The sequence below is a fragment of the Podarcis muralis genome, chromosome 8, assembly GCF_964188315.1.
Source record: "Podarcis muralis chromosome 8, rPodMur119.hap1.1, whole genome shotgun sequence".
NCBI classification, from domain to species: Eukaryota; Metazoa; Chordata; class Lepidosauria; order Squamata; family Lacertidae; genus Podarcis; species Podarcis muralis.
Genome location: NC_135662.1, coordinates 48,834,071 through 48,861,928, shown reverse-complemented (window position 1 = coordinate 48,861,928; position 27,858 = coordinate 48,834,071). Strand labels below are relative to the sequence as shown.

The following is a 27,858-nucleotide window of genomic DNA, read 5'->3' as shown; positions in this document are numbered from 1 at the left end:
TAATGGTTGTATTCATGCCTTGCTTTTTACTTGGAGTTTCAGTGGTTTCTCATCCAAGGGTCTATAGCTGCTTAACTTAACAATGTTGCAGCATCTGACCACTTGGTGCACCCCACATTGTCTATTAGAAAGCACCACACTCTGGAAAAAAAGCACACCCAATTCTAAGTTCATGCAGCCTTTTAAAAAAATGTTTAAACCTGCATTTGCTTTCATAAGTGTTAGAATAAATGTACAGTGATTAATTCAACGAGTTCTTCATATTCATGTGGTTGACTAATCTTTTTCTTTCAGCTCGTTCTTTCCCATCACCTGCCGTCTAGTGGAAAAACATACTCGTTTGATCATAACATGTCAAACTTGCCAGATTTTTTTTTGTACTGTGTTACCACACAGACATCTGCTTAATATTTACTTTAGCTATCATGAAGCAGCAACAATGCAGACTGCAAATTAACGGTGCAAATGTATGCACATCTATTCAAAAGCAAGCCTTATTGAATTTGTTCCTATCTCAAGACTGCAAATGCTGTCTGTGGGTGTTCCCAGTTGCAGAGTCTCTATTACACAACACTTCCCCATTTCCCCAGAAGCCTTACACGTGCCTGTACAAGTCACATTTGGACAGCAACAAGTGCTTGAGATAGTTACAGCTTGCAGTGGATATCGACCTAGAAGCTGCCTTGCATGGAATCAGATCACTGAACTGTTGAGCTCAGTACTGTCTACGCTACTTGGTAACACCACTCCAGGCTTTCCCAGCTCTTTCTGGAGATGGTAGGTATTGAACCTGTCCAAGTTATTTGTTGTTTCCTGTAGTTAAATAAAACCACATGCAGATGGCTGTAGAATTTATTTACTTGATTAACATGGTATTGACAAAATAGAAGTTAACCAGCAGCAAGATATTTGCTTGATGAACATTGATTATATAAAGGTTTGACAATTTAATAGAAATTAGTGAGAATTTAAACCAAAAAAAAGTTTAAATACTGCCAGAAAATATAAAATGTATGTAACAGGCAAAGGAAAATGCTTTATGCACACACAACCGTCATCTGACCAGTCCCCATAAATTCTTTTCTTCAAGGTTTAAAAAAATAAGCTGTTCTCTGTAACATATATCAAAGCGTTATTTGTACAAAATAAAATCACGGCCAATGATTCATAAGCAGTGCAATAGGCAAAGAAGACCACACCAAACAAAATAAATAATGCAGACTAGAAACTACGGTAAATAAGCTATAAAGCACCCTGTGGAATCTGTTCTACATTACTGAGATGACCAATTCAATTAAACTGGGCTTTTAAAAATGGGTGCTGCTGAAATACAAACGTTACCAAAACAATTTGTTGCTGGCAACAGAAAATGATCAAGCAAAAGGAAGCAGCTCTCCATCAGGAATTGTTGGAGGACATCTGAATAGCTTGAACTTGTCTACAAAGAGAGGTGTATATTACCTGATTAAGTAAGCCACATTGTCCAACAGCTTTAATTACTCAGAAGTTCACAAATATGCTCACCATGGCTAGTGTCCCATTGTCCTTTGGAAAGAATGATGAGCCACAGTCCGCCTCCTGAGCTTGGAGTTAAGGATTTGTCTCAGTAGTCACACTATACTTCAGAGTAGCTTGGGGTGCCCCAAAATCACTGCATGACTCTCAAGGATGATCAACCATTCCCTTCCTAGCCTCAATCCTTAGAAGGGGGCAGTTGCTTCTCTGTGTCATGCTGTCTCCTAGGCATTCCACATGCACCAGAAGCACAGTGCAACTTCTGTGACAATCCTGGAGACATTCCCATGCTTCTCAGGAGCACAGTACAATGGCACAGCTGATTTCCCACCACCTTACTAGCTCCAGGAGGAGGTCAGAGTTCTTCGTGTTGCACTGTACTTGAAAGTACTCTGCATCTCAGAAGAACAGTACATCAAAAATAAACTCCAGCCCCTTTCCAAGTTTAGCAACCACAAATTGGGGGTTGGCTATTAAGTGAAAATGTGTGGGTCCCTGTTAAATTATCAAAGCATTATCCACAAACATATGAATAAACTTTAAAAAGATATGAACAGAGTCTGCATTACGAGGTGTTTACTATTTACTTATACGGTGCTTGTATTCTCACCTGTAAGGAACATACATTTCCTAGTTAATTAGTCCTATACTTAAGTGCATTGCCAAGGTTTAACAGATCTTTGTGGGTAACTTTCATTTATGGGGCTGTGCTCATCAATCTTTGCATCGCAGCTTTACGTATAGTTCCATACAGCTTTAAAAATGTCAAATGAGAATGAGAACATGCTGAATAACACTAATGTTTTGCCCTTGGAGACCTTCCATCCACTCAGGACAAATCTACTTTGTAAAGCTCCACTGCTCATAATCTGTACCAAAAGCACAAGCAAGAGTGAGTAAAAAGATAGAAATTACAATGGAGAGCAAAGAAATTCACAAAGCAAGTAAATGTATGGTTATGGGTTGGAACTGATTCTGACCCAAGAGCCACTTCACACATTTATCTTTCACCAGCACAGTGGAAAAAATGTGAACACTATTATGAATGGTAGTTGCATTTATCTATTTTGTTGCTGTCAACTGTGGCTTCCCAACGTGTGTGTGTGTACAGCAAAATAGAAATGAGCATGATCTGCACATGACACATACATAGACATGTGCAGCCTTTTAAATAAGCCCATACAACTTATTAACAGGCTAGTTTTTTTAAAAAATCCAGGCTACGAAGCTAGTTGCTTACATTTTCAAGTTGGCTGTAGAGGAAAGGAAGATCCCTTCTCTAGAGTCAATACTAAGAAAAAGGCCTTCTGTCAAGTGGTATGTTGAAAAAGGAACAGAGCAATCCAACCCTCTCCCACCAGCCTATACAACTGGCGGGAAATTCTACTGCCTATGGCTACCAGGAAGAGTGGCCAATTACAAGGCTGGGTATGTAGGCTTTCCCCCTACACTAAGTGTAGTGAAATGAAACGCATGAAGTAGCCCTTAGGAAGAAAACACATGAGAGAATTTCCAAGACTGCTCCAGACCCAACTGTTTGAAAATAAAACTTCCCAGCGAGTCATTTATTGTCGCCTGATGCCAGTATCTGACATCGCAAAGTAACAGCCGTGCTGCACCCTCTTCCCCATCTCAAATTGCTTTGTCCTTCCAAATAACCTGAGCCTGATAGGCAGAAGCCACAGGTAGGGAGGAGACAAAATGTCTCCAGGGTGTAAAAGACAACCTATTTACAGAATATACATGCCTCAGATTTACAGTAAGTTGCACAGTCCTGGCTTTGCCCCAGGTGGTCTCCTGAATACCTTAGGAATCCAATTAAATTGGTGTTTCCTTTCGCTCCTTGCTTGGCGATGGCTTCACTGGCTCCTTGATTGCCTTTGGCTGCTCTTTCGCTGCTTTTGTCTCCGGGACAGTCTCTCTTGGCGGCTGGGGCTGGGGCTGCTGCTGCTGGGATGCGCCTGCCCGTTTCTCAAGCTCCTCTTCTTCCTGCACCTGCTGCTCCGATTTTGCTCGCTGCATCTGCAAGAGCCGGAGCTGCACTCGCAATTCAATGATGGCCTCTCGCTCTTCATGAATCGCTTGGTTCAGATGGTTGTTCTTAATCTTTATCCAGCACAAGAGGGAGGGAGGGGGGAGGGTCACTTCAGCTACAAACAGCTACTTATGTGGCTAATGAATCGTTAATAGAGCATCACACAATGTAACTTTTCCTTGGAAGGGGCACAAGTATCATGGGAGAAGGGTTAGAAATGAGGCGCGTGGAAAATCCAGCCCAGGAGGAACTGGGTATTTATAACCACAGGAGATTAAACAGCGACACAAGATGCTGCTAACTCCCTCTCCACTAGAGAAGGTGCTTGCAGTAATCACAAGTTTAAAACTGTGAGTCTTTCCTCCCTAGCATTCACTGGGAAATTACATTTGTTTATACAGTTTGCATTTTCACTTTACTCTGAATTTCTATGTGCCCACAGTATTACAAAAATGAAGGCAACATGGTGGCTTTGAATGTGAGATGCAAATCCCTAGTTCAGATTGTTCAGATTGTACTAGAAGTGAAATCCCAGGTTCAGTGGGGTTTACTCTCAGGAAAGTTAGTACAGGGTTGACTTAGTTGAGTCACTGTCTCTTAGCCTCACTCTTCCACCTGCAATATGGAGACAATAGTGACCTACCTTTGAGGTTTCTGAATGGATTACAGAGATAATACAACTTCCTTGCCAGTGCTGGGAAGACCAGCAGGGAAGGTGCATTAAAGATTACAAAAGCAACATTAGGAAGGGCAAGAGTCATAATTTGCAATATAAATGTGGCAATAGTACAATATAATTTAATCTTTTAAGTGTCCACCCTTCCAGATTTTTAATTATAATTTTAATATTTATTAAGTTACATAAGATATTCAAGTTATTGTAAAATATAATAAAGCAATTAAGCATGTTTTTAGATCTGAAGACACACCCAGTATTTGAAAATGTCTATCCTATACTTGTCAAACCAGTAAGGCAGCAATTCAGTTGAAATGTATCACTAGTCCTAACAACATATATGTAGCTCCAATATTGTTTTTCTATTTCCCAAGCTAAAGCAATGGAAACTAGTAAAAAGGAGTTCTCCACTATATCTGCCCACCCCCCTGAAAATTGCCAGCACTGTAGCAGAACTACATATATTCAAGACATTTTCAGTGAAAACAACCTCATGCCTGCCAAAAACAGGTTGTGATTCATTAGGTGACAGAATGAGGCGTATCAGAGGCTGTGTTTCCAGATGACATACACAGACCTGCCATAAATATTCTGATCCTTCTCCTGATTAAACCTCTAAGCTCTACAAAAAGTTCAATGAATAAATATTTTGCAATACTGCAGTCTCACCTCCAGTTCTTCATTCTGCCTCTGCAAGTCTTCCAAGATTATTTGTAGCTCTTCCTCATCTTCGCTCTCACTCTCACTTTCAGAAGAATATTCTTCGGTTTCGCTTCGACCATGCTGCCGACTAAAACAGATGAAAGCTTACTTCACTGTCACATAATGGACATGATCTGGAGCACAAATTCATGTTTACTGTATGGTATACTGTATATGGAGAAGTGTGACTAAACATATACTTTCAAATATTACACTTAGAACACTTTTCAAGAAGCTACTTACAGAACCACTAAAACATAGAACCACTTCTGTTAATAGGGTAAAATTCAACAGCCTGTTAAGTTTACTGTATTTTACTAAGATTCAAGCCAAAGTGTAGTGTTAGGATGATGTAGTCAAAAATAGCCAAAGGGTGCAATGTAATTATCCTTCCATCACACTCCAGTACGAGCATATTGCTTTAAAAATATTATTTTAGAATTCAGAAAGCTTGATTCCAGAGAGGTTGTTACCTTTGAATTTCCGCTATTTCTGCTTGGAGGCGATCTATTTCCTCTTTTTCGGTGGCAATTTGCCTGCGCAAAAACTGCTCCATTGCAAGCAGCTCTTCTTGTTCAGTCAAAATCTCGTTCTCCTGCAAAAGATTAGATTACTTAAGCCTTTGGTTTATGGATCAGGGATATTACACTGCAATTGCTACCCTTCCTTTCTTGACTAAACACACGAACTATAGCTTCTAAAGCTGCTGGGCAGGGGGTGGAGAAGGGAAGAGATGGTTAGGATGCTGACTGGGAAAGAAAGCATAAAACTCGCCGTGCCAAGACATCTCCCCATATAATTTTCCAGACCAAGGCATTTATCTCACCAACTGCACAACTTTATGGGAGGAAGTTCAATATACTGTTTGTTCTTTAGTGTACAAAACCACCATTTAGGAAGCTCTACTTCCTCTCCTGACTCCTAACCACTTGAATGCTCTCAGCTCCAGTGGAAAACTGAAGCACTACATCCCACAGAAATCCTGAATAAGCAAATGTGGGGTGGCCTGGTGGAGTTTGGGCTGTACCGCATGATTTAAGCTTGACTTACCATAGTTACAGTATTTTGATAACCTTGCCCTGGACCACAATTTTCTCTTTTAATGAAGCTAGGATTGGGACATAGGAAGAATAAATGGGGAGGTGGGTGTTACTTGGGCACCTAAGGGACTGTTTTGGGGTGCATGACCAGAAATTTTAAAAAAACCAAGGATGGTAAAGAATGGACATGGGATTCCTACAGGTAGCTGAGGAACAAGCAGCATTAGTAGGGATGGCCAGTGTAGTGCCAGAAATTGCAGGGGCTGCTGGAAGGCAGCAATTCATTAAATTAACCCATACAGCAACTACTGAAAGGGCATCCTGTTATCTTGAATTAACAACATTTCTGTAACAACTTTGTTAACTCAGAAGCCAGTGGTTGAAATCACTGTCTTCCCCCTCCACTCCCAAATAGTGAGGATCCCAGGGGTCTGAGCTAAGAAGGGTCCATTTTGGGATGAGCAAGCAGTTACACCAGCCTCATCAGGTGCTCATCAAGGTCACCACAAACAAAATGAGCATCTGGAACTAAGCATGACATCTTTCTAGCCATCCCTGCCCCACCTTTCAGATGCTCAATAAGATTAATTAGAATGCACCTACAGTGAGGGGGGGGAAAGAGTATTTGATCCCCTGCTAAATTTGCCCATTTGCCCTCTGACAAAGAAATGACCAGTCCATAATTTTAATGGTAGGTTTACTGTAGCTGTGAGAGACAGAATAACAACAGGAAAATCCCCAGAAACCAAGAAGTCAAAAGTCAGAGATTGATGTGCATTATAATGAGTGAAATAAGTATTTGATCTCCTATCAACCAGCCAGATGTCAGGCTACCTGGTATCTTCACTGTATGTAACGAGCTGAGATTAGAAGCACCTGCTGTAAGGGAGAGGTCTTACCTGTAATCCCAGCTCGTTACAGTACCTGTACAAAAGACACCTGTCGATAGAAGCAATCAATCCATCAGATTCCAAAGTAGCTACCATGACCAAGACCAAAGAGCTGTCCAAGGATGTCAGGGACAAGAATGTAGACTTGCACAAGGCTGGACTGGGATACAAGACCATTGCCAAGCAGCTTGGTGAGAAGGTGATAATTCGCAAATGGAAGAAACACAAAATAACTGTCAACCTCCCTTGGTCTGGGGCTCCATACAAGATTTCATCTCGTGAAGTTGCAATTATCATGAGAACGGTGATGAAGCAGCCCAGAACTACAAGGGGGGAATTTGTCAATGATCTCAGGGGAGCTGGCACCATAGTCACCATGAAAACAGTGGGTAACACACTATGCCATGAAGGACTGAGGTTTTGCAGAGACCGCAAGGTCCCCTTGCTCAAGACAGCACATGTACAGGCCCGTCTGCAGTTTGCCAATGCACATCTGGGTGAAAGTGTTGTGGTCAGATGAGACCAAAATCGAGCTCTTTGGCATCAACTCAACTCGCCGTGTTTGGAGGAGGAGGAATGCAGCCTATGACCCCAAGAACACCATCCCCACCGTCAAACATGGAGGGGGACATATAATGCTTTGGGGGTGTTTTTCTGGTAAGGGGACAGGACACCTTCACCGCATTGAAGGGATGATGGACGGGACCATGTATTGTCAAATCTTGGGTGAGCACCTCCTTCCCTCAGCCAGGGCATTGAAAATGGGTCAAGGGTGGGTATTCCAGCATGACAATGACCCAAAACACATGGCCAAGGCAAGAAAGGAGTAGCTCAAGAAGCAGCACATGAAGGTCCTGGGGTGGCCTAGCCAGTCTCCAGACCTTAATCCCATTGAAAATCTGTGGAGGGAGCTGAAGGTTTGAGCAGCTGACTTTTGTCTTCAGGGTTTCTGGGGTTTTCCCTGTTGTTATTCTGTCTCTCACAGCTACAATAAACCTACCATTAAAATTATGGACTGGTCATTTCTTCATCAGAGGGCAAACGGGCAAATTTAGCAGAGGATCAAATACTTTCCCCCCTCACTGTATAAATTAAAGTTTCATTAAAGTAACAAAGAATTCTTAAAGTATCAAAGAATTCTTTAAATATGAATGTCCGTTTCTCTCAAAGTCAGTTTGGCAACAGTTAAATGTTACCTTAATGAATAGTGAAAAGGGGAAGAAGAAGAGGAAGAAAAATAAAAAATAGTGCATTCAACATCAGAAACTACCTGAGCGAGCAGAATATTAATAACTTCTTCATTCTCATTCATTTCCTCTTTGGAAACATCCTCCTTTGAAAGGCTGGCAATCTCTCGTGCAATCTTTGTTTCACACTCCTGCATTGAAAAAATCTTGATTAATGGCCACTGCCAAACATAGCCATATGGTTAAATGAAATTGTATCTAAACAGGAGCTCACAGAGGTTTTTGTGCTGTTATTATACTGAGAAAATATCTGAAGTTTTTCAAACTTCCTAAAGTAGCATTAGTGGGTCAGGTTAATCACTTGCTTTCCCTTCTAGGACAGATGGCGGTTAAATCTGTGCAGCTGCTTTTGATTCTCTGTGAACAAGCAGACTGTGGGTTCCCCCAGCAGACAGATCAGTTGATTTATGCACTGTAGCAAGCAGACATTTTCACATACCTGAAGATATCGTGATTAACCACACAAAAGGCATTGGCCAATAAAGCCCAAGGCAATTACAACAAAAGTCTGAAAGGTAACCTTGTAAGAAGCTCAAACACCAAACTGTGAAACTGAGAGCCAGAAACTGTAAGTGTCCCAAGAGAAGAGCAGTCATCTAGTGCAACATTTCTATTCCATGTCTTTGCAACAGAAACTCAGTACGGTTTAGAAGTGAAATATCAGGAATACACACAATTTTATCATTATCAGATACCATGCTGGTACACCAGGCCATTCATTATTACAGGATAGGCTACCAAGGATCCCAATAATGAGATCCTGGAATTCAACCACTGTTGATGTGCAGCAGTGCCCAGTGTTTTAAGGAACTTGAATCCCTGCCTCTGATGCTGTGTTAAGTAAGGACAACTATGCTGGACGGCAATGGTCAAAGGGAGCCTCTTATTTAAGGATGGGGAAAAGAAGTAATATGCTGTGAGACATTTTGATCCATCAGAACTATGAACTATAAACAATCCCGCACTAGACTAGTTAAAAGCCTCCATAGAAGAAAGGAAGAACAGCTCTGTCTCCACTGTCAGGGATAGCATGGTATTTTGATTAAGACAATGTTAGCTACTATTTCTATCACCAAAGCAAAAAACCAAATGAGGCAGCTTAGAAATTATGAGAGTACTCTTCCTGTCCAATTCGCATGGGTTACATACAAAGAAACTCACTTGTCTTTTAGCTTCTCTTAGCTTCCTTTTGAGAGCAGTCAAAATTCTTTGCACCTCCCATAATCTCTCCTCTTTGGATAAATCTTTGATCCCCGCCTGTAGGTCTCGGTGTAAACAATTCAACAGGAATTCCTAGTAAAACACACACCATATTCAGCAATATTATTCACTTTCTAAGCTTAAAAAAGAAGAAGCTTAAAACAGAACATAAGAAGAGCCTGCTGGATCAGGCCAGCAGCCCATCCAGCATCCTGATATCACAATGGCGAACCAGATGTCTATGGGAAGCCCAAAACCAGGATCTGAATGCAATAGTAGTCTACCCACTTGTGAGTCCCAGAATAGCATTCAGAAGCATAGTGGAGGCAGAACATAGCCACTGTGAGTAGTAGCTGCTGATAGCTGGTGTAAACCTGCCATGTTATTCCCCCAACACACAATTGTCTACAATGGGAGGGAAAGCTTGAGGCTCCTCCTTTATTTATTTCTTACTTTCCAGTCAAAAAATTCTGGAGCCTTCTTCACCACCTCTTTTATTAAAGAAGTAGGAGAAGCAACTCTGTAGTTGAGATGTATCACATCCTATGTTAAAACCCAAACTTATTTCTTATAAAATGAAGATAATTTCTCCTGTATGATTATTTGTCTGGTCAGTATGAAATTTGCCCTGTTTCAATATAATAATTCAACTGAAAGAGCCAAGAAAAGTACAAGTGCACCAACCTGTCTTCTAATTTCTTCTTTGATGCTTTCCTGTGTTTCAGGCAATGCTGGCATTGTTGCCATGTTAGACCAGCGTAGAGGCTTTGTCACCCGTTTCAGAATTACATTTCCAAAGAACTCTTGAACATGTGTGAAAAACACATACAAGACACGGTTGCTGATCTGAAAAGACGTAACAGTCAAATTACTACTTTTGATCTTCCTCTCTAATCATTTGGTCTGCAAACATCCACAGCATAGATGCTAAATAATTCTGAACAGACCTAAGATATTCCTTCCTGTAACTTCCTGAACAGGCTAAAGACGCAGAGATCATGTTTAAAAATAATTAGCTGTTGAAATGTAATCATGTTAAAATCTAATGTAATCATGTTAAAACTGCGTTGTTTCCCCTAAAAAAAATATCACACAACTATCTGGGCGGAAATGTAATGGTCGACTCTTTGATCCTAAACAAATTACTCATTTATGTCAATTGTAACCATCAGCAAATAAGAATTAAGTTCCAAATTGGCTTTAATAACAACTCCAGGCTGTTGCTACTGTTTGTTAACTCCATAACTGTAAAGGCTCCAAAGGAATCTAGCAAATGTGTTTTTTGTTTAAACGTTGGGGTCTGACCATTTGCCACCTTCAGGCAAAGAGAAATTTTCATCCAGGAAAGGCTGAGTAAATGATCTTACAATGTTATTTTGTTTTACTTTTTACTTTAAACTTTTGGCTTGACCTGCCTTTAAGAGTAATGTGGAGTGTTCTGCTCTGCAATAGCAGTACATTTTCTTCCAGTGCAACATGATTGAAATCAATATTTGAGTCCATCTCCACTAGCCTGATATGGGAGGGGTTCTGAGAAGAGGCCAAGGATGGACTAAATGACAGGTAGTTCTAGAACAGTAGAAGAATCCACAAAGGGAAGTTGCAAAAACCTTTCTGACAATCTTTCCTTTGTTCTTTTCACCAGGATTTGGCTTTACGATAAAACGGCACCATCGGACTTCTCTTATTTAGGCAATACCAACTGCATTGTAACACCAGTTGCTCTAGTACTACAAAACAAAAGGGAAGAAGACTCTGGACTCTACCAACGGGAGGCTGCACCCCCTGCCTCCCAGGAAGAACACCATGGCAAACAGAAGATTAATTCATTGATCAGACAAGGAACAGCTGCTCCAATGCTTGCTTACTTCTCCCTTTCCCATTCCTTTTATGAGATGTATATGAGATGTTGTGTCTGCCTTATCTTTAATACACATATAGGCTTAGAAATGTAAAAGAACAGCAATACTATTATTCAACATGTTAATATAAATGGATTATGAAGGTGACGTGTCAAACGTGCACTTCTGACCGCCTAATCCTAATGCCCCAGTTTGATGCTCTTACATAACAGAAAACCAGAGACATCCATCCAGTCTGTTCCTACAAACTTCCTAAAATTGACTAGGCAAGAGCAGGTTTTTTTTTAATAAAGACCCTGTGCTGTTAGCCTTCTTTGTTACGTCTAAGCACTAGGAAATGGATCCCAGAGAAAGTGTTAACTTTATGTCTTGCAATCCCAAAAATGTCAGAACTCTTAGTAAGCAAAATATTTGCTAAAATTTTATACTGTCAATTTCAGAATCTCCAGCTGGGTTAAAACATTGATTTATATCCTCCCTATGAAGTCTTAGTATTTTGTAGTACTTTGTATACCTGCAACATTTTAAAAAGTGCCTTTTTAACTCCCTACCTATAATAAGAATATTCAAAGCATAAAGTATTTTTTATCACTTGTCAGTCATTTTAAAAAACACAAGGAAGTATACACTGAGAAGAGATACTACTGTTCATGGCCTTGAAAACTGATTTGTTTTGGAATCTAGCTGTCACATTAGTTTCCATAAAAAATCTGGAGTCTAGAAATATATGACTTTAACTGAACTTAATCCTACATATACAACAAGATATGACAGGGTAATACCATGTTGCATTCATTTTATGTTGGCTGCTAAGAAGGGAGATGGAGCAAAGCAAAGACATCAAAGAACATTGCCTAATTAATCCACATGCTCAAAAGGCTTCACTCTCTCATTGGATTACATAAAAATGGCAGTGATATGAAAAAAACAAATATTACCTAGACTTCAATTCTCAACTGGGAATAATTGAAATTCAAAGATATAATGGAATAAATTTAAACAACAAAAAGTATAACACTATCAAATGATTTGATTTTTGTCTTGACTTTAGTTGATACATTGCACAAAAGGAGTTTCAACCAGAATATCTTGTTTAGCACTTCAACAACTGGTTTGACAGCATCATTATTCAGTAATAAAATTAAAATGAGATTACTGTAATTACTCATTCTGGAAGGAGATCAACATATGTGATCTAAATTTGGAGATGCGAAGGTAGCAGGTGGTTAAGCCCTCAGTACCTAGCAAAAGTCCAGGTTCTAGTGCTTTTATAGTCAAATTATCATATGACTAACAGTGTAGCCCTTGTGTACTCAAAAGTTAGTTCACTTTGTTCAATGGGACTTAATACCTAGAAAGTATATTTTCTGCAACCCTTTCTCATGCCTGCATGGCCAAAGGTTAAAAATGCCAACCATTTGGGATGCCAAAGACAGTGGCCTCTGATTTCAAAAATATCCAAGATTGTAAAGACATTACTAAATATATCAAAGAAAGGATGGCTGTTTTAAGCTTCAAAATCTCAAAAGTTGCTGCTGCTTGGTAAAGCTGGGTTTCGTTTGCATAATTTTCTTTCCCTGCAATGCTAATTGAGAGAACAGAAGTAATGAATAGAGAGCCATTAAAACATTGCAGGAAGAATGGTAAATTATGTATAACTTTAGGGTATGTCAAATAAACCCTCAACCAAAACAAAGATCCATTCTGTTCTAGACCTTGGGAGGCTGGGGAGGAGGACACAAAGAGAACTAACACAGTCCCACTTTAGGAGTGTCTAACGTGCCTGAACACGATCTGGAACGATGGGCTCTGCAGTTACCATTTTACTGTACACCTGCTCTCTGATAGTTGCAGACTGGTCTGGATTATGTAAGAGGGTGACTGGGTACTACCAGAAGGTCACTAAGTTTGATTTGTTGGTCCCAACCAACTATAAATGATAGCTTGGTGCACAATTAATTACATTTACATCCCCTCTTCCTCTGAAGAGTGAAAACAGCTTCTACATTCGTCCTACGCAGATTCCAACTCTGCTTACCTTCAGCAACATATGGATGTAGGCAGGGATATAGAGAGCGCAGTGGTTCTTAAAGAGTGTGACATGCTAAGTTGGTGCGTTGGTGTGGCAGGAAAGGATAGCAAGTGTGGCGGGAAGATTCAAGGAGAATCAAACAAACACCTAAACATTCCAGTGTAGTATAGTATAGCACCAGAATATATATATTTATTTGCAGAATATGGATAGATCTTTTCAAAATGAAGCACTGCTAGTTGTTGCTTCTTTTTGTGTCCCAATGTATTTCTTATCAATTAAAAATTCAGTGTGGTAAGAGCAAATTATTATTCTGAAATTGGCCCAGAGAAATAAGTCTGAAAACCACTGATATATATATTTATAGAGAGAGAGAGAAGTAGGGAAAGAGAGAGCCTATTATGCATACCTGAACAGTTGGGCTGAGTACTATGGAAATGTTCTGTATATTCATTTTTGTTTCTAGTTCCTTTGCAATTACATGGTCCATGTGCACAATCAGCCAAGAAATTAGGAGATAGTTACACTCGGGTAGTTCTTTCAGGAGACGCTGGCACTCCTGCAATTTCTCAACCTCCAGGCTCTTCCCACAAGCATCTTCAAAGCGAGGCATGAGCTCTTTGGTAAGCAAGTTCTCAGGGAGTTCACGCAGATACTGCTTCAACAAGCTGGCTACAGTGTTAGGCTCATACTCCTCCAGGTTGGGGGATTCTTCTCGGTCGTATGCTGCTTTTAGCTCATCCACCTTTGATTTAATTCCTAAAAAAAATATTTAAAAATTAGAATGATTTCACAAAATAATTCCAAAAACAAACAAAAATAGAGCAATCACACATGTAAAGCACTATGTTCATTTTGCAAAGTCACAAAACACTGGGGAAAGTTCTCAAGTAAGTTTTATTCAGAGCAGAAACTTGCCAGTTTGTTTTAAATTAGAATCCATGTTTCAAATGTAGTAACGATCCAGGATTCTGTGAAACTAAACTCTGTCAAAATGCACCTCAAGACCACGACAGAAGAGAACGATGCATGCAAGCCTGACAAGTCACTCAGGCTCATCCTTGGGTGTTAAACCATAGTTTTGTGTATTTTGTGGGTGCATCCAGGGTCTCCAATTTACAGCAAAAGCAGGTAGAGGAGAAACAGCAGAGAGAGTGGTTGGATGGTGACTTTTTGATTTTGGAATTCCGACCATCCCTTTAATTTGTTTAATAATAAAATACCACACCCATGTTCTGATGTGTCTGATGTGTTGTACACTATCCACTTATAATCCTTATTTCTAAGAACACACCTGGTCATCACAGGCCACCAAAATTCCATGCAGGCAAATGCATGGAATTCTATGCTGGTGAATGAGCACACTGGTGGAGGAGAGACAAACTGCTCTGCTGTCCTCTGCCTGCATGTTCGGTTTCCATGCTAGCCATAGAGGAAGGAAAGGCACAGAAATGCAGAAGGCTTAAACACCCATCCACACCACCAGTTTGCTAAGAGGAGGGGCTTTCCCTCCTCCATGGCCAGCTAAAAACTAGCAGGTTAGTAAAAAATAAATAATCAGAGTACTTTACTTCTCTGCATTGTTCAGACTTGCCCGAACACTTTCCAATGCTTGCACAAATTCCCTTTCAAGCTTAAATTCCAAGCAGTATCCCTATCTACTACCCAGAGAAGGACACTTTACACTGCCATGATCATACTGTAGCATGGCCTGGCATAGTAAAGGATATAAACCTAGGAACCTCAAAGATCAGAAAATTATATTTCTGCAAGAAATAGTGACATAGTGTCAATAAAAGTGTGGCTATGCTTTCATATTTATGTATCACCAATGTGCAATGTTTGCACTAAACATCTCTTCAAAATATTTACTTCCTGTGCAGTTTTGTCTTTAAATTCTGCCTTGGAATTTGCATTTCAGTTCCTGTCAAAACAGCTCGTGCATTGCATTTCGATCACGGGCATGATGCCTCTCACAGGTGGCATTCACAATTCAAAATACAGCTGTATAATTAAATAAATGACTCGAACCATTGTTACTTTTATGTGGATCAAGGGTTACACAACTACTGTGGCTGCTAATTATCTTGGCATTACCACCAGGGTGTTTTCTTCAAATCCAAGCTAAATCCTCAACTGCTATTGCAACATTTCCCCTGTTTTTTCAAGATACCAGCTAATGAGGACTTTGTGTATAAATTCCATTTGGAAGAAAGTCAAAATGAAAGTGTAGGAGGGAAAAACAGCTGAAGAATATGTTCTCTCCCTACCATATGCCACTTGACAAATCACTATTTTACTTGCTAGCACTGAATCTTTTATACAAAATAATTAAAAATATATAGCAAACAACTGCTAGGTTCTTAACATCTCTGATTAGGTTATTTTCTCACAGTCCTCAAGCTACTTACACCACTATATACCATTATACATACTGAAGTCACTATTCCAGAGCAAGCGTTGTGAGGAATGCAGTTGGGAAGTGCCATGTGCCAATTTTCTCTTTCTATCACAAAGACTGAACCATGTTGTTGTTGTTTTTCAATTGCTCTACTCAGCAAGCAGGTTGTGGCAGATGGCTGAGGAAATCGCTTGGAAATCAGTGCCACTCTAGGGATGCATGACTTTAATGGATCTGATAAGACACTGTGCCCTCAAATGCAAAAGACTAGATTTGCTAACTTACGGCATAATCTTATATGTTCATTGAAAAGGAAATCCAGTCAAATTCAAAGGGCTTACTTCTAGGAAACTGGGCATAAAATTTGCAGTCTTAATTGCAGTGGTAATATATGTAACTTGTTAAAAAAACCACCCACAATCAAGCAATTTATAAATTTTATGAACTAGATTAAAAAAAAAAGATTTACCCAGCAGCAAGCAACACTGAACACAAATGGCAGGTGTATATAGAACTGTGTCTTTAACCTCTTGAACTTTAATATGTATAAGCAGGATAAATCATTTTTCAATTATACCTGCTTATCAGCAATCCTTCCAGCCTTAAATTTAGAGCTAGCCTAAATTCAACAGCAGCTAAACACATTTGGTTTTAGGAAGCTGCAGGCATTTACAAAGTCACATGAAGTTTTGGGCAATGTGAAGGTGGGTCAAAAGACAGGAGGCAAAGCAGAGGAAAGCTACCTTCATTTGGGCCACTATACCTGAAACTCTGTAGATGCCTTCGCATTTCATGCCATATTTCTCTACGTAATCTATACATTCCCGGAAAACTGCTGGCAGGCGGATGCCATCATACAACATGGTCCTTTCTGCTGCATCTGCCAAAGGGATACCAAACACAGGGCGAGGCCTGGGAATATCCACCTGCGGTATCTCTGCCTCTTGAGCTGGTTTCTTCTTCTTCTTCTTCTCTTTCCATTGTTTCACAACATCCGCTGCTGTCAAGTCTTTAGATTTTTTCTCTTTATGTTTTTCCTCCTTGTGCTTGTCCTCTTTATGTTTTTCATCTTTGGGTTTTTCTTTTATCTTAAAATCTTTTTCCTTCTTTTTGGAGAAACTTGGCTTCTTGAAAACGTGGATCCCTTTGGAGCGCTTTAACTTGGAGGGGCTTTCAGCTTCATCCCCAGAGCTGTCTTCCTGGAAGGCTGCATAGCCTTCCGCTGTTAAAGAGAAAAAGGAAGACATGAAGGAGGGAAAATATCAAATGCATAATCTACCTAGAAAAGCCAAAAGGCAGAAAATTGCTCAGCAATAATGTGCTACATACACAGATTTGCAGAATTATGCAGGACTTGGATACAATTCTGATGTATTTTCTTCCCCTGAAGAATGTATATGAATTTTTAAAAATATTACTCTGGTATGAAAGCTTCATACACATTTTTCAGGAGAGATACACAAGCAGAATCACATGATTACCTGCTGACAAAAATATGCAAAAATGTACAGTTTGAAGTTTAACTCCAACTTGCAATGCAAGCCTAAGCCAAGGCTTGAATATCCCATTGTGTTCAGTGGAGTTATTCCCTGGTAAGTAAACTTAGTACTGGCACCTTAATGTTTTTCATCGTTTCCTCCTAAAGTAAAATGTAACATCAAAATCAATACAGAACTGATGCGGTAAAGTGATATGAAAGGCACATATCTGCTTATCTTAAACCTTTAGCAATATTCCAGGATCTGCTGTAGACTTGTAAAAAAACAGAATGTGCAGAGAATCTTGAAGTTTGTATATGATTCAGGCCTATGTGATTTTTCTTGGGTAGACACTTGCATCCTGTTGCATGAATTTTCCAGTTTGGTTACCATTTTCTTAAATGGCCAACAGGCAAACAGGGATATGTGATAATTTATGAATGAGTGCATATATAAAGCTCATTATGGTGGCAAAAGAGTTTGTAGAAGATGAGTAGAAGAGCTATTGCTAGTCTCTATTACCACCAGGAGGGTCTCACGGATAAGAAGCAGAATATGAGCAGGAAGACTCAGATTCAAATCCATGCTAAGCTTTGGAAATTTAATGGATGCCATTTGGCTGGTAACCATATCTTAGCCTAACCTACCTCAACAAAGTTATTATAAGGATTAGTGTGTGTCTGTGTGTAGGTGGGGCATGTACACTGTCCTGCCCTGGGTTCCTTGGAAGAAGAGTTGTATGAAAGTGAAGTTAATAAAATTATTTAATAACTATTGCAATCAGAAACGATATTCAAACAGCACACATTTTCCATTAATACTGTAAATGGAAATAATTTTTGAACTTTCATTTGTTATTTAAGAAGCATTATAACACAGTTGTTCATACTTGCAAAAAGTATAGAAAATTAGTTAGAACTTCTTGAACTTGCACATTTGTTATTTTCATCATAAATATTAATTATAAGAATCATTATTATTAAAATTAGAATGTCAAAATATATGTATTTTTGCAGTGAATATAACACACTGTCATGGCATCAGTTCAACATCTTTACAAGCACATCTGAAAATCAACCTGCAAAAAATACAAATAATACAATCCTGCTGCATTAAAATGAGTGAGAGATTTGCTACTGACTTCAATGAGAAGTGGATTGCATTGCAAAAACCACTAAGTTAACTGCTTGGAATAAAAAGGCTAGACCAGATATTCTAGGCAAACCAGATATTCTACAATGTAAAAAATTAATGTACAACCTCTAAAAAGAAATAACTTACTTTTCAGTTCCATGGGCAAAGTCGTCCCAATCATCCTGACAAATCTCTAACTACATGTGCCCCTTTGGATTATGTAAACTGCACAAGAGAGTTCAATTCCACAGCCATAAGACAAACAAAGCTTTTGCTGCAAATTATCAGGTGCTTTACTTTGCTGCCTCTGAAATAAATGCACAGGAGTCCAATAAGCTACACCTCTTCTGCAACTAGCCCTGCCTACCCTGTAGGGAAGAACAAGAAAACAAATATCTAAAACACACCCATCACTTATTGCAGCACATATGCTAAGACAGAGGAGGAAATGGCTAAAAAAAAACCCTGAACTAAATTTGATGGAGAACCTGCTAGAGCATTGGTTCCCAATTAGCTAAGTACTGTGGACCCACTGTTTTTTCAAAAGCCAAGCCGTGAACCCTACTTTTGAAAATTTTGATATATTTATGGTAGTTTTTATGTGGATGGTGCCCTGGGTGAGTTACGCAGACCCACTGTGCTAGAGCGCTGAAGTGATATTCCAGCATGAATGTCAGGCCACCAAAGTGGGGGTAAGAGCTCTGTATCCACAGATGTAGACCAACTTGGAACTAAAATATATGGTCCATAAATAGACCACCATGGTACAGCCTTTTAAAAACATGCTCAATGAAGAAGAAAATCATGTTTTTCCGGCCTTTGGTTTTTTAAAAAAAAATGTTTTAACAAACCCCAAATTATGACTTTTAACTTCTCTGTTATGAGAAGACCCTACCATTGTCTCACTAAAGATGGGATTTGGGAAATGCCTCAGTACAGTAAAGACCTGACCCAACATCCCCAGATTAAAAGATCCCTGATTGGACCAATGGCCCTTGTTTCCAGCAAGTATTCCACTATATCACATCTCTATTTAACCCATTCCTTTAGCTGAACTGTATGTCCCAAATCCTTTACACAAATTGGTTTTCTTTATCTCTTGCCTTCTGCTACGCCCTAGGACCGAGAGTAACCAAGCCTTGACCCAGTTGCAGTCCTGCACTAAAAATCAAATCCAAAATGACCTAGGGATGCACACTTACTTTGGAGTAAGCGCCACTAACATGGTGGGATTGATTTCCAAGCAAACATTCATAGCCTTCTGCTCTAAGAAACTCTAATTCTTCACATTACTTCAAAAACTAGCGGGCAAACAATGCTGCCACTTTTAAAAGAAGGAAAAACACACACTTGAAGTCTGAAATTCTGGGCTCTCATATTTGTTTAAAATATTTAATAAATAAACAGCTATTGAAATATTAGACCCATAATTTGAAGCTAAGCATCTTGAGTTTTTCTGAATGCCTACTGATACCTCTGTATACACAAAAATATAACAGCATCACAGTACAGAACAGAATGTTCACCACAGATCAAGGCACCAAGATAAAATGTAACTTGCAATCAAAGATACTCCAAAATTTAAAAAATGGAGAACTAGCAGTCCCTAAAAAAATTTATTATCAAGCAGCCATTCTGACAGCTATGGTACTTGTAGAAGAACAGATGTAGTAGAATTAGCACTGAAACAGTGGATGTGGATAAAAATGCCAAAAGCCATAACTCCCAATACAATTAGAGAAGCAATTTCAGAACTTTTTGACAAGGCTTAGAAAACAGTTGTCTTTGGAAATTTTACTGCTAATGCCATTTTTTGCAATTAATTTATTTTCAGATAGCTCGACAATAAATGAATCTGTCACAACGGAAACCAAAGGGAGCAATTAATGTCAACAATTTTAAATGAACAGAAGATTGATTCATCAGCCTTTAGTTATCTACACATTAAACACAGGTTGGTTGGATGGTAGTAGTGGCCATAGTATGCACAGGGCTGGGAAAAGGCATTGCTGCTATCTCCCCCTTGAAATATTTAATCGTTTGCACCTGCAAATGCCAAGGAAAAATGTCCATTTGAAAGTAAGGTTTCATACCAAACTGCACCTGTAAATGAACAACTTCAATGGGGCTTTTAGAACCAATAAGCTGATCTACCCCAACCACCTTAAAAAGAGGCCCATGGAGGGGTGGCCCAATTTCTGATCCAGCCCTTGGGCTGAAAATGGTTCCCCACCTGTTTTAAAGTGATGGCATTAGCTTTAGACTGTAATTTCTTTAGCTTAAGAAGCCAAGATATGAATGAGTATCGTACACTTGCAGAGAGCTGTTTCGCTCCTCCCTTTGCATGAGCAGGCAAGTAAGTCAACAAGTTTCAATTAACAAGGGTTCCCCATTGTTTCCAAACCAGGAAACTACACTTAATGCTTACAAACAAGCAAGGAATACTAAGGCACTGTTTAAAGTTGGTTTAATATCCTGGTTTGTTTGGAATTTGTTAACCATAGTTTCCCAGTACAAACCTATCAGGAAACTATAGGTTAACTGAGAATTCCAGTCTTATTTCCTGGATCATAAGGAAGGACTGAGGTGGCTCCATGAGGCTTGTTCATACCTCAGTTAATTATGAGGTATGATAGCTGATCCATAGCCATGATGTCACTGCTGCAATTTGGAAATATTTTTATAGTCCTCATTTAGACGTCATGAAAGCCTTAGCAGATTTACAAATAATCTTAAGACTCTGATGGATACGAAGGCATCACATACCAAAACATTTGATTAGAATTAGCACAGATTTTATAGCACCTTATTCCTTAGAAAACATTTACATACAAAAAACTGTAACACTTATGAAATACATTTGCACTTGTGGTGCCACACACATTGATAACTAAATGAATAAATTATATAAAGGGCTACAGTATAATCACATCTTGCACAGGGTTACACTCTGGAGATGGCACATATACTCAGCCCACCCCCTTGAAACTGTCACTGTGTGACCATACTTACCTTCTTGAGCCAATGTGCCAAATGGACCTTATACCCAAGGAAGGCAGAGAGCTTTTGAGCTCTTTGCCTTGCTTAGCGGGTAAGTCATGCTCAGCTTGTGGTCTCTGGGATGCTCTTGCAAGATCTCGTGAGGGCATCCACATTCCCACAAGATCTTGCAAGAGCATCCCAGAGCAGGACTTGCCTGGTAAGCAAGATGGAGAGCTTAAAAGCTCTTTCCGCACTGGGAAACCCCAGCACAAAAGGAGCTTTTAAGTGTGCAATTAATTCGCGCAATTTCAACTGGCCTGCTTTCAACTGCGCAAGACTGAAATCACACTCGTTAACTGTGCACAAGATGGGATCGTGTTGTACATTAAAACACATGCACACAAGTATTGAGTCATGAAAAGCAAACTGTAAATACTAAAAAGCACACTAGTAGCACACAGATTGGAAGAGGAGGACTACCTACTTCTTTTCTCCTTCTTTTTAAATTTTCCTTTCTTCTTCCCATGTTCTTTCTCATCATCAGACACAATATCTGGAGGCTCATGCAGGCTGTCGTGAGGTGGTGATGGCTCGCCAGTTCGATATAAGCCAGGGAATTTTGTTGGGCTGATTTCTTCAGAGCTCGGGGTCCGAGCAAGACTCCCGCCATGCTCTACTCTGCGGTGCTCACTGGGGCTGCTGGTGGGAGGCAGGAAGCACTCCGTCATTCTTACTCTCTGGCACCACAGCAGAACAATGTCCTGTTACCTATCCATTATGCCTGCAATAAAAAGAACACATAGTATTTTTGTCGCTGCAAAATACTATTATAATGAAAGAAACTGCTTTCAATACAGCTTTATATGTATTACACTCAATTTCACTCAAGAATTCATCACATGATATAAACAGGACTACTCATGATATCACATACATTGAGGTTCAAGTTTAAAAATCAACTGCAACCATGAAGTACAATTTCAATTTTCAGAATTTGTTAAGAGTAGCTTCCTTTACACTCCACATTCTGGCTCATCACAAATCATATATTCATACATCCAGGACTGTGTCTTCTACGAGATTGTATCAAGTCAAGTTCAGTCCAGTATTTTGTTTATTTTGGATATGATTGGTATGTGGCACTATGTTGGTTACAACTTGTCCCCAAACAGATACAGAGAGAAATGCAATGCAATGCTACCTCAGTGGGAACTTTCTACTAGAAGAGTAGGCATATAATCTGTGGTGGCCCAAAGCTTATTTTGAAGTGTACACCCCAAAGTTTCTGATTCTCTTCTACATATTTTGGTTATTACTGGCATTGTATATGTTAAATAACAGAGCAGAAGCTATTGTGGAAAGATTTTAAAGCTTACAGTTTGGCATAATTTTATGGATGTAGATGCCATGGTTCATGAGATAGGAGGAGGAGAATGACAATGGCTATTTTGGAAAACGACGTCTGCCACCTAGGGTTTTTCCATTCCAAATTATATCTTCTATGTCATCCAAGTAGAAACTTCAATCAGTAATGGACTTTCCTGTAGAAGTCTATTACAGCAAAGGGACTATGGATCAGATGGAGAAATCTGACATCCACTTTTGACCTGAAGCAAACTGGGCTATTTTTAAGTTTGACTACTCTATCCTGTTAGCCCTGTTATGTATTTAATTTTTTTAATTGTGTGCTGCCTTCCACAAGCCTGGAAGGGCAGAGTACAAGTACTTTAAAGAAAGCAATACAAACAATGCAATACAATGTTATCCCAGCACAGCATGGTTAATGTGATGTTGGAATGATGTACATCAGACAGAAAATTCATCAGTCATCTCAGCCTTGCAAGTGCACTTTTTTTTTTTGCAAGCGGTGAAGTATTATAGGATTTCTAAAGTCAGAACTTTAAACAAAGGGACCTGAAGTTCAAAATTCAATGCAGAAGAGGGAACCCTTCAATATCCAGAGGTACCTTTCAATCTCAATAAATCTTAGCAATTTGAAGATCCCCCACCCCACCTACTCTTCATACATCCTTTTCTCGCTGGACCCTAGTTCTTGCCCTACACTCCTCTTAGCTCATAATCTCTCCCCCTTTATGTCAATTCTTAGAGAAGAATTCTATATCTTGAAACAAGAGGTGAACCTAAAACAAGAAGTATAAGAGTACATTAGTTAAAGTATGCCTGTGCCAATTTCCTGCATGCACATTGTTTATTTCCATCACAGAACCTGGGGGTTGTCTTAGGGCAAAACTATAAGCCTTGTTTGAATCTCTTGCCTTAGCTATCCTTGCTGTCAGACTGACTTGCAGTTATGTAAAGAACACTCTGTTCTCTCTCAGTGCTAAAGTTTATCATGTGTAGACTATACACTGGTAGAACATGCTGTTATTTCAAAACCAGAATCATAGAATAAAAATTATCAGGACAACTCGTAACTCCCATGTGAATCACTCTCTTGCCTACTATTGCTTATGAAAGTCTTGCGAAGGTCCTCCAATTAAGTTGCACAGCCAAGAGCAAGTGCCAAACCACCAGTGAAGCAACACCTTGGCGATTTAGATAAGGAGTATGAAGCCATGGAGTTTTTATCTCTTGCTCCTTCCACACAACTGTTCCAACAAAAATTGAATCCCCTTAAAATTACTTCAAAATAAAATGGGAGATCCCACCATAGATGCCATGTCTCTCATGCAGTTTTGGCCCTGAATCGAACAGCTACTGCTACCTAATCAGAAGATGACTCATTCTGAAAACATAGCCTAGCATTTCAGAATTGAAGTTTTCTCAGCTAACCCTGCAATCCTAGCATAACTGAACAGAATTAGACTTAGCCCTCAGTAAATATGCACTGAATTGAGCTTCATGAGTCAAAACTTAAACCACTTTGCCCTGAGTAGCCCCACTGACCTTGAATGACTAAAAGCTAGAAAAGTGTCCATAAGGTGCCTTTAACTGTAAGTGGGTCAAAGGGAAGGAATACAAAGAATCTATGTATCATAAACAAACCTGATTTGACCCATGTCAGGTTCCTATTTTGTTAACAGCACAGCTGCAACTCTTCAAGTCCATACACAATTTGCTTTTTAAGCAGTTTATTAGCAAACATTCAGACACAGTATAACCTTTATCATAAGTTCATTTCAAAGTCATGGTACAACAAATAACAAACACTGAACAGTTCCGCTCTCTCTGGTGTTGAAATGTTCTGGGAAACGCTTTCTTATTCCAGATTCCTCATTTGCTGAGCCACAGCTAATATCATGTGTCCACACATGCTCAAATCTGGCAGCATGTTTGCCTCAATAAAAAAGGAAAAAAAGCTTATCTGAATGAACAATTAAATTAAATTAAATTCAGAGAGAGAACTAACCACATACGTGTCTCCCACTGAAGTCAGTGGGATCTAAAACTGAATTGTGGCTAAAATGGGCTGGATTACACCAAATAAATATGAACAGGGAGATCACTGCTTTCCACAGCTTTGAGGAGGCATTTGACTTTGTGACATCTATGCAGAGGTCCATATTTTTTGGCTGGCCTTGGCTGCAAAGCCAAAAATTATGGTCACAAGGTTCCTGCCCCTTCCCTGCCATCTTCACCAAAGCTCATCAGAGGAGCCCTATTATGGAGAAGCAGCCAGAGAAGCTCCCTGCCAACCTTTCCTAAAGGAAAGAGAAGAGGTGGGAAGAATGATAGTTTTTGCCTGATGCTTAGCAAAGGTTCTCTGATCACAAGAAAAATTTAAAAATGATACTTCCCCATCTCTTTTCCTTGAAAGTCAGGGCATGAAATCTGTTTTGATCGCAGTGGTCGGTATACTAGCACAGAGCAAGCAATGTAGATATGGGATACAAAACAGAACATGGGACTTCCAAATCAGTCACTGATTGGAGGAAGAGAAGCTTTCACTGTGAACCAGGAAGGCAACCTTGAAATTGCTTTAGTGTGCTTTAACAATCTTCAGGATGGGGTTACTTGCACTATGCAAGCTGTATTTACATATACACAGCTTGATTTAAACACTCCTGCTGCTGCACTGATCTTCCTCTGTTACTCAAATATTACCAGAGCTGTGGAAGATCCAGCCATGGAGCAGCTGCAACCATGTAGCTGGGGTAAATATATAACCAGCTACAGTTTGAAGCACTTCCAAAACTTTTAAGGAAACTGTAGCCACCTATACAAAATCATTCTGTGTGGCTAAAACAATTCCTTGTGTGAACAAATGCACCCAACAGGACACATACCAAAAGAAATCTTTCTTAGAGAGAGTTCTTTGTGGCGCTGAAGGATATAAGCAGCTGCCTTTTCCCAAGCCAGACCAATTGTGCCTGAATGAGGACAGTCCTGTCTGACAGTAGCTCTCCAGGATTTCAGAGAGAGGTATTTTTGAGGCTTTTTTTCTTTTACAAGGTACACTGGTATCTTTAGCATTTGCTCTGTTGCTAATAACAAGCATTCTGTGTGACCAATACAATTACGAGCATAGACACAAATCTAGAAATCTTTTGAAATATATCACAGTATTTGTTTCTTCAACTAATCCTGGTATGTCATGGTTTTCATTAAATACAGAAACTAAAGTATGTTATAAACGTACACAAAGGAGGCAGTAGTGCTCCTAAAGAAGCCTTCCTTGGATCTTGAGGTGTTTGACAACTACCACCCTATCACAAATATCCCCTTTGGGGGGTAAGGTGCTTGAGAGGGGGCTGGCAGACACTCTTAGAGGAAGCTGATGATATTGACCCATTTCAGTCTGGGTTTGAGCCTTGTTTGGGAACAAAATCATCTTTGGGTATCCTGATACATGATGTCCTTCAGAAGCAGGACAGACCTTGTTGCTCTTGCTTGGTCCCTCAGCAGCTTTTGATACCTTTGACTATGGCCACTTCTGTGTTGTGAGTTGGTGGCACTGTGTTGAAGCGATTCCGCTCATACCTAAATAGCATTAGGGGATTAGGTTTTCCCCTTTGGCAGTTGCCCCGTGGGGTGCCACGGGGTGCTTTTTATCCCCAATTCTGTTTGATTTCTGTTTGGCTGCTGACACATACCGTATTTTTCGTCCCATAGGACGCTCCGTCCCATAGGACGCACCTAGTTTTTTTGGGGGGGAAATAAAGGAAAAAATGTTTTCCTTTATTTCTCCCCCCAAACCAAGTTGGGGAACAGCGGGATGGCGGTGCTGCGCCTCCCCGCTGTCCCCCGAGCTTGTGGGGCTGGCCGATGTCTGCCCGGCGCGAGGGGCGCTCTGCTTCAGGGCGCGCCGTGCGCCGGGGGGCAGGCTGCTATCCGCAGCGTGGGAAGCCCTGCGGGAACTCCTGCAGGGCTCCCCACGCTGCGGATGTCTTCCCGAAGCCTGGAGAGCGAGAGGGGTCGGTGCGCACCGACCCTCTCGCTCTCCAAGCTTCAGCGAAAGCCTGCATTCGCTCCATAGGACACACCCAGATTTCCCCTTCATTTTTGGAGGGGGAAAAGTGCGTCCTATGGGGCGAAAAATACGGTATATGAGCTTCTGTAATCCTTTTTTAAAAAAAATTAAATCCCTGTTTATTTTTGCACATCTAAGTAACCAAGAAAGGGTACATGGAAGACTGCAACAGTTACTCCCCCAAAAAGAAAAACCATTACATAAATGCATCCTGAATCACAATAGTTACCACTGTGTTCCCATTTCATAAGTTTATTTGATCCTACAAACAGGATGCTTGTGAATGGGGGCTGGCTGGTTGCAGTTTAACATCATTAATTAGTTATATTTTAACCATCCTGCCATAGTCTCAAAGGGGCATGTTTATGCATTAAGAGAGTCCACATAAGTAGTCACCGGGAGCATTTAGCAGGCAAAAGTGGGTGGGGGGAATGATGGTGAGTGGAAGATACTCGGACAACACACATTTACTCAGAGGTTAACCCCACTACATGCAAAGGGCCTTTTTAACATGTTAAGCGTGCATAGGATTGCAACCTGAACCACTTGTTGCAGAGTATTTATTTATTTCATAAAATTTATACACCGCTTGAGTGCAACCCCCCCCCCAAAAAAAAACCTCAAAGTGGTTGATAATGTCGACGTTGCTTGCATCCCACCCGCAGGGTGTGCCAATATGCCAACACCCCATTCAGCAATCCTGAGGAGAAAAAGGGAGTGGCAGCCTGAGACCCAACCGGGCCTCAGTCACAAGGCGCCCCCAGGCGCTAGGGGGCGCTGCACAGGCATACTAGCGCATGCGCGCCTCAGAGAGCGCTTCAGTTAATGCCCTTCTCCCACAGGCTCGGCCACATTTCCCTCCCTCACCCCCTTCTCGGAGGCAACGGAGCTGATGTGAGGGAGAACCGGGTCGGGTGGGGAGCCCTCACGCGCATGAGCATGGCTCCAGCACTGACCTGAGCGGGTGGGTGGGGAGCCCGTCGCTGGCAGGACGGCTGTGCTGAGCTTGGCTCCTCTTCGGCCTCACCCGGGCCCCGCTCCGCGCCCCATCCCCTCGCCGCCCGCTTACAAGGTCGGGTATAGGGAACAGAAGGAGGCAGTTTGGAGGCGCATGCGCGAGCGCCCTTCTCTCCTCCTCCCCCCCGCTTCTCCGGCCTGTTTCTTGCAGCCCTTTGGCTATCGAGGGCAGAGGCCGGAATTAGGCAGCGCACGCGCATGACGCACAGGGAGGGG

The 27,858-nt window shown here is 40.5% G+C and overlaps 1 protein-coding gene across 1 annotated transcript; it reads right to left on the bottom strand.

The window, feature by feature from the left end:
* Nucleotides 1-838: 838 nt before the first annotated feature.
* On the bottom strand, nt 839-27,858 carry RALBP1 (ralA binding protein 1). Its single transcript, XM_028737361.2, has 10 exons — nt 27,582-27,858; nt 21,679-21,975; nt 16,364-16,822; nt 13,609-13,958; nt 9,990-10,151; nt 9,267-9,398; nt 8,129-8,236; nt 5,402-5,523; nt 4,896-5,016; nt 839-3,621 (listed from the first exon to the last, which is right to left on the bottom strand). The coding sequence occupies exons 2-10, from the start codon at nt 21,920-21,922 to the stop codon at nt 3,334-3,336; spliced, it is 1,986 nt and encodes a 661-aa protein (XP_028593194.2). The 5' UTR covers nt 21,923-21,975; nt 27,582-27,858; the 3' UTR covers nt 839-3,333.

Coding starts and splice junctions, on each gene's coding strand:
- RALBP1 (XM_028737361.2), bottom strand. CDS start 21,922: ATGACGGAGTGCTTCCTGCCTCCCACCAGCAGCCCCAGTGAGCACCGC. Junction 8,237..9,266: donor TAAGAGAAGCTAAAAGACAA/GTGAGTTTCTTT, acceptor TTTTCAATGCAG/GAGTGTGAAACAAAGATTGC. Junction 5,017..5,401: donor GAAATAGCGGAAATTCAAAG/GTAACAACCTCT, acceptor CATCTGTTTTAG/TCGGCAGCATGGTCGAAGCG.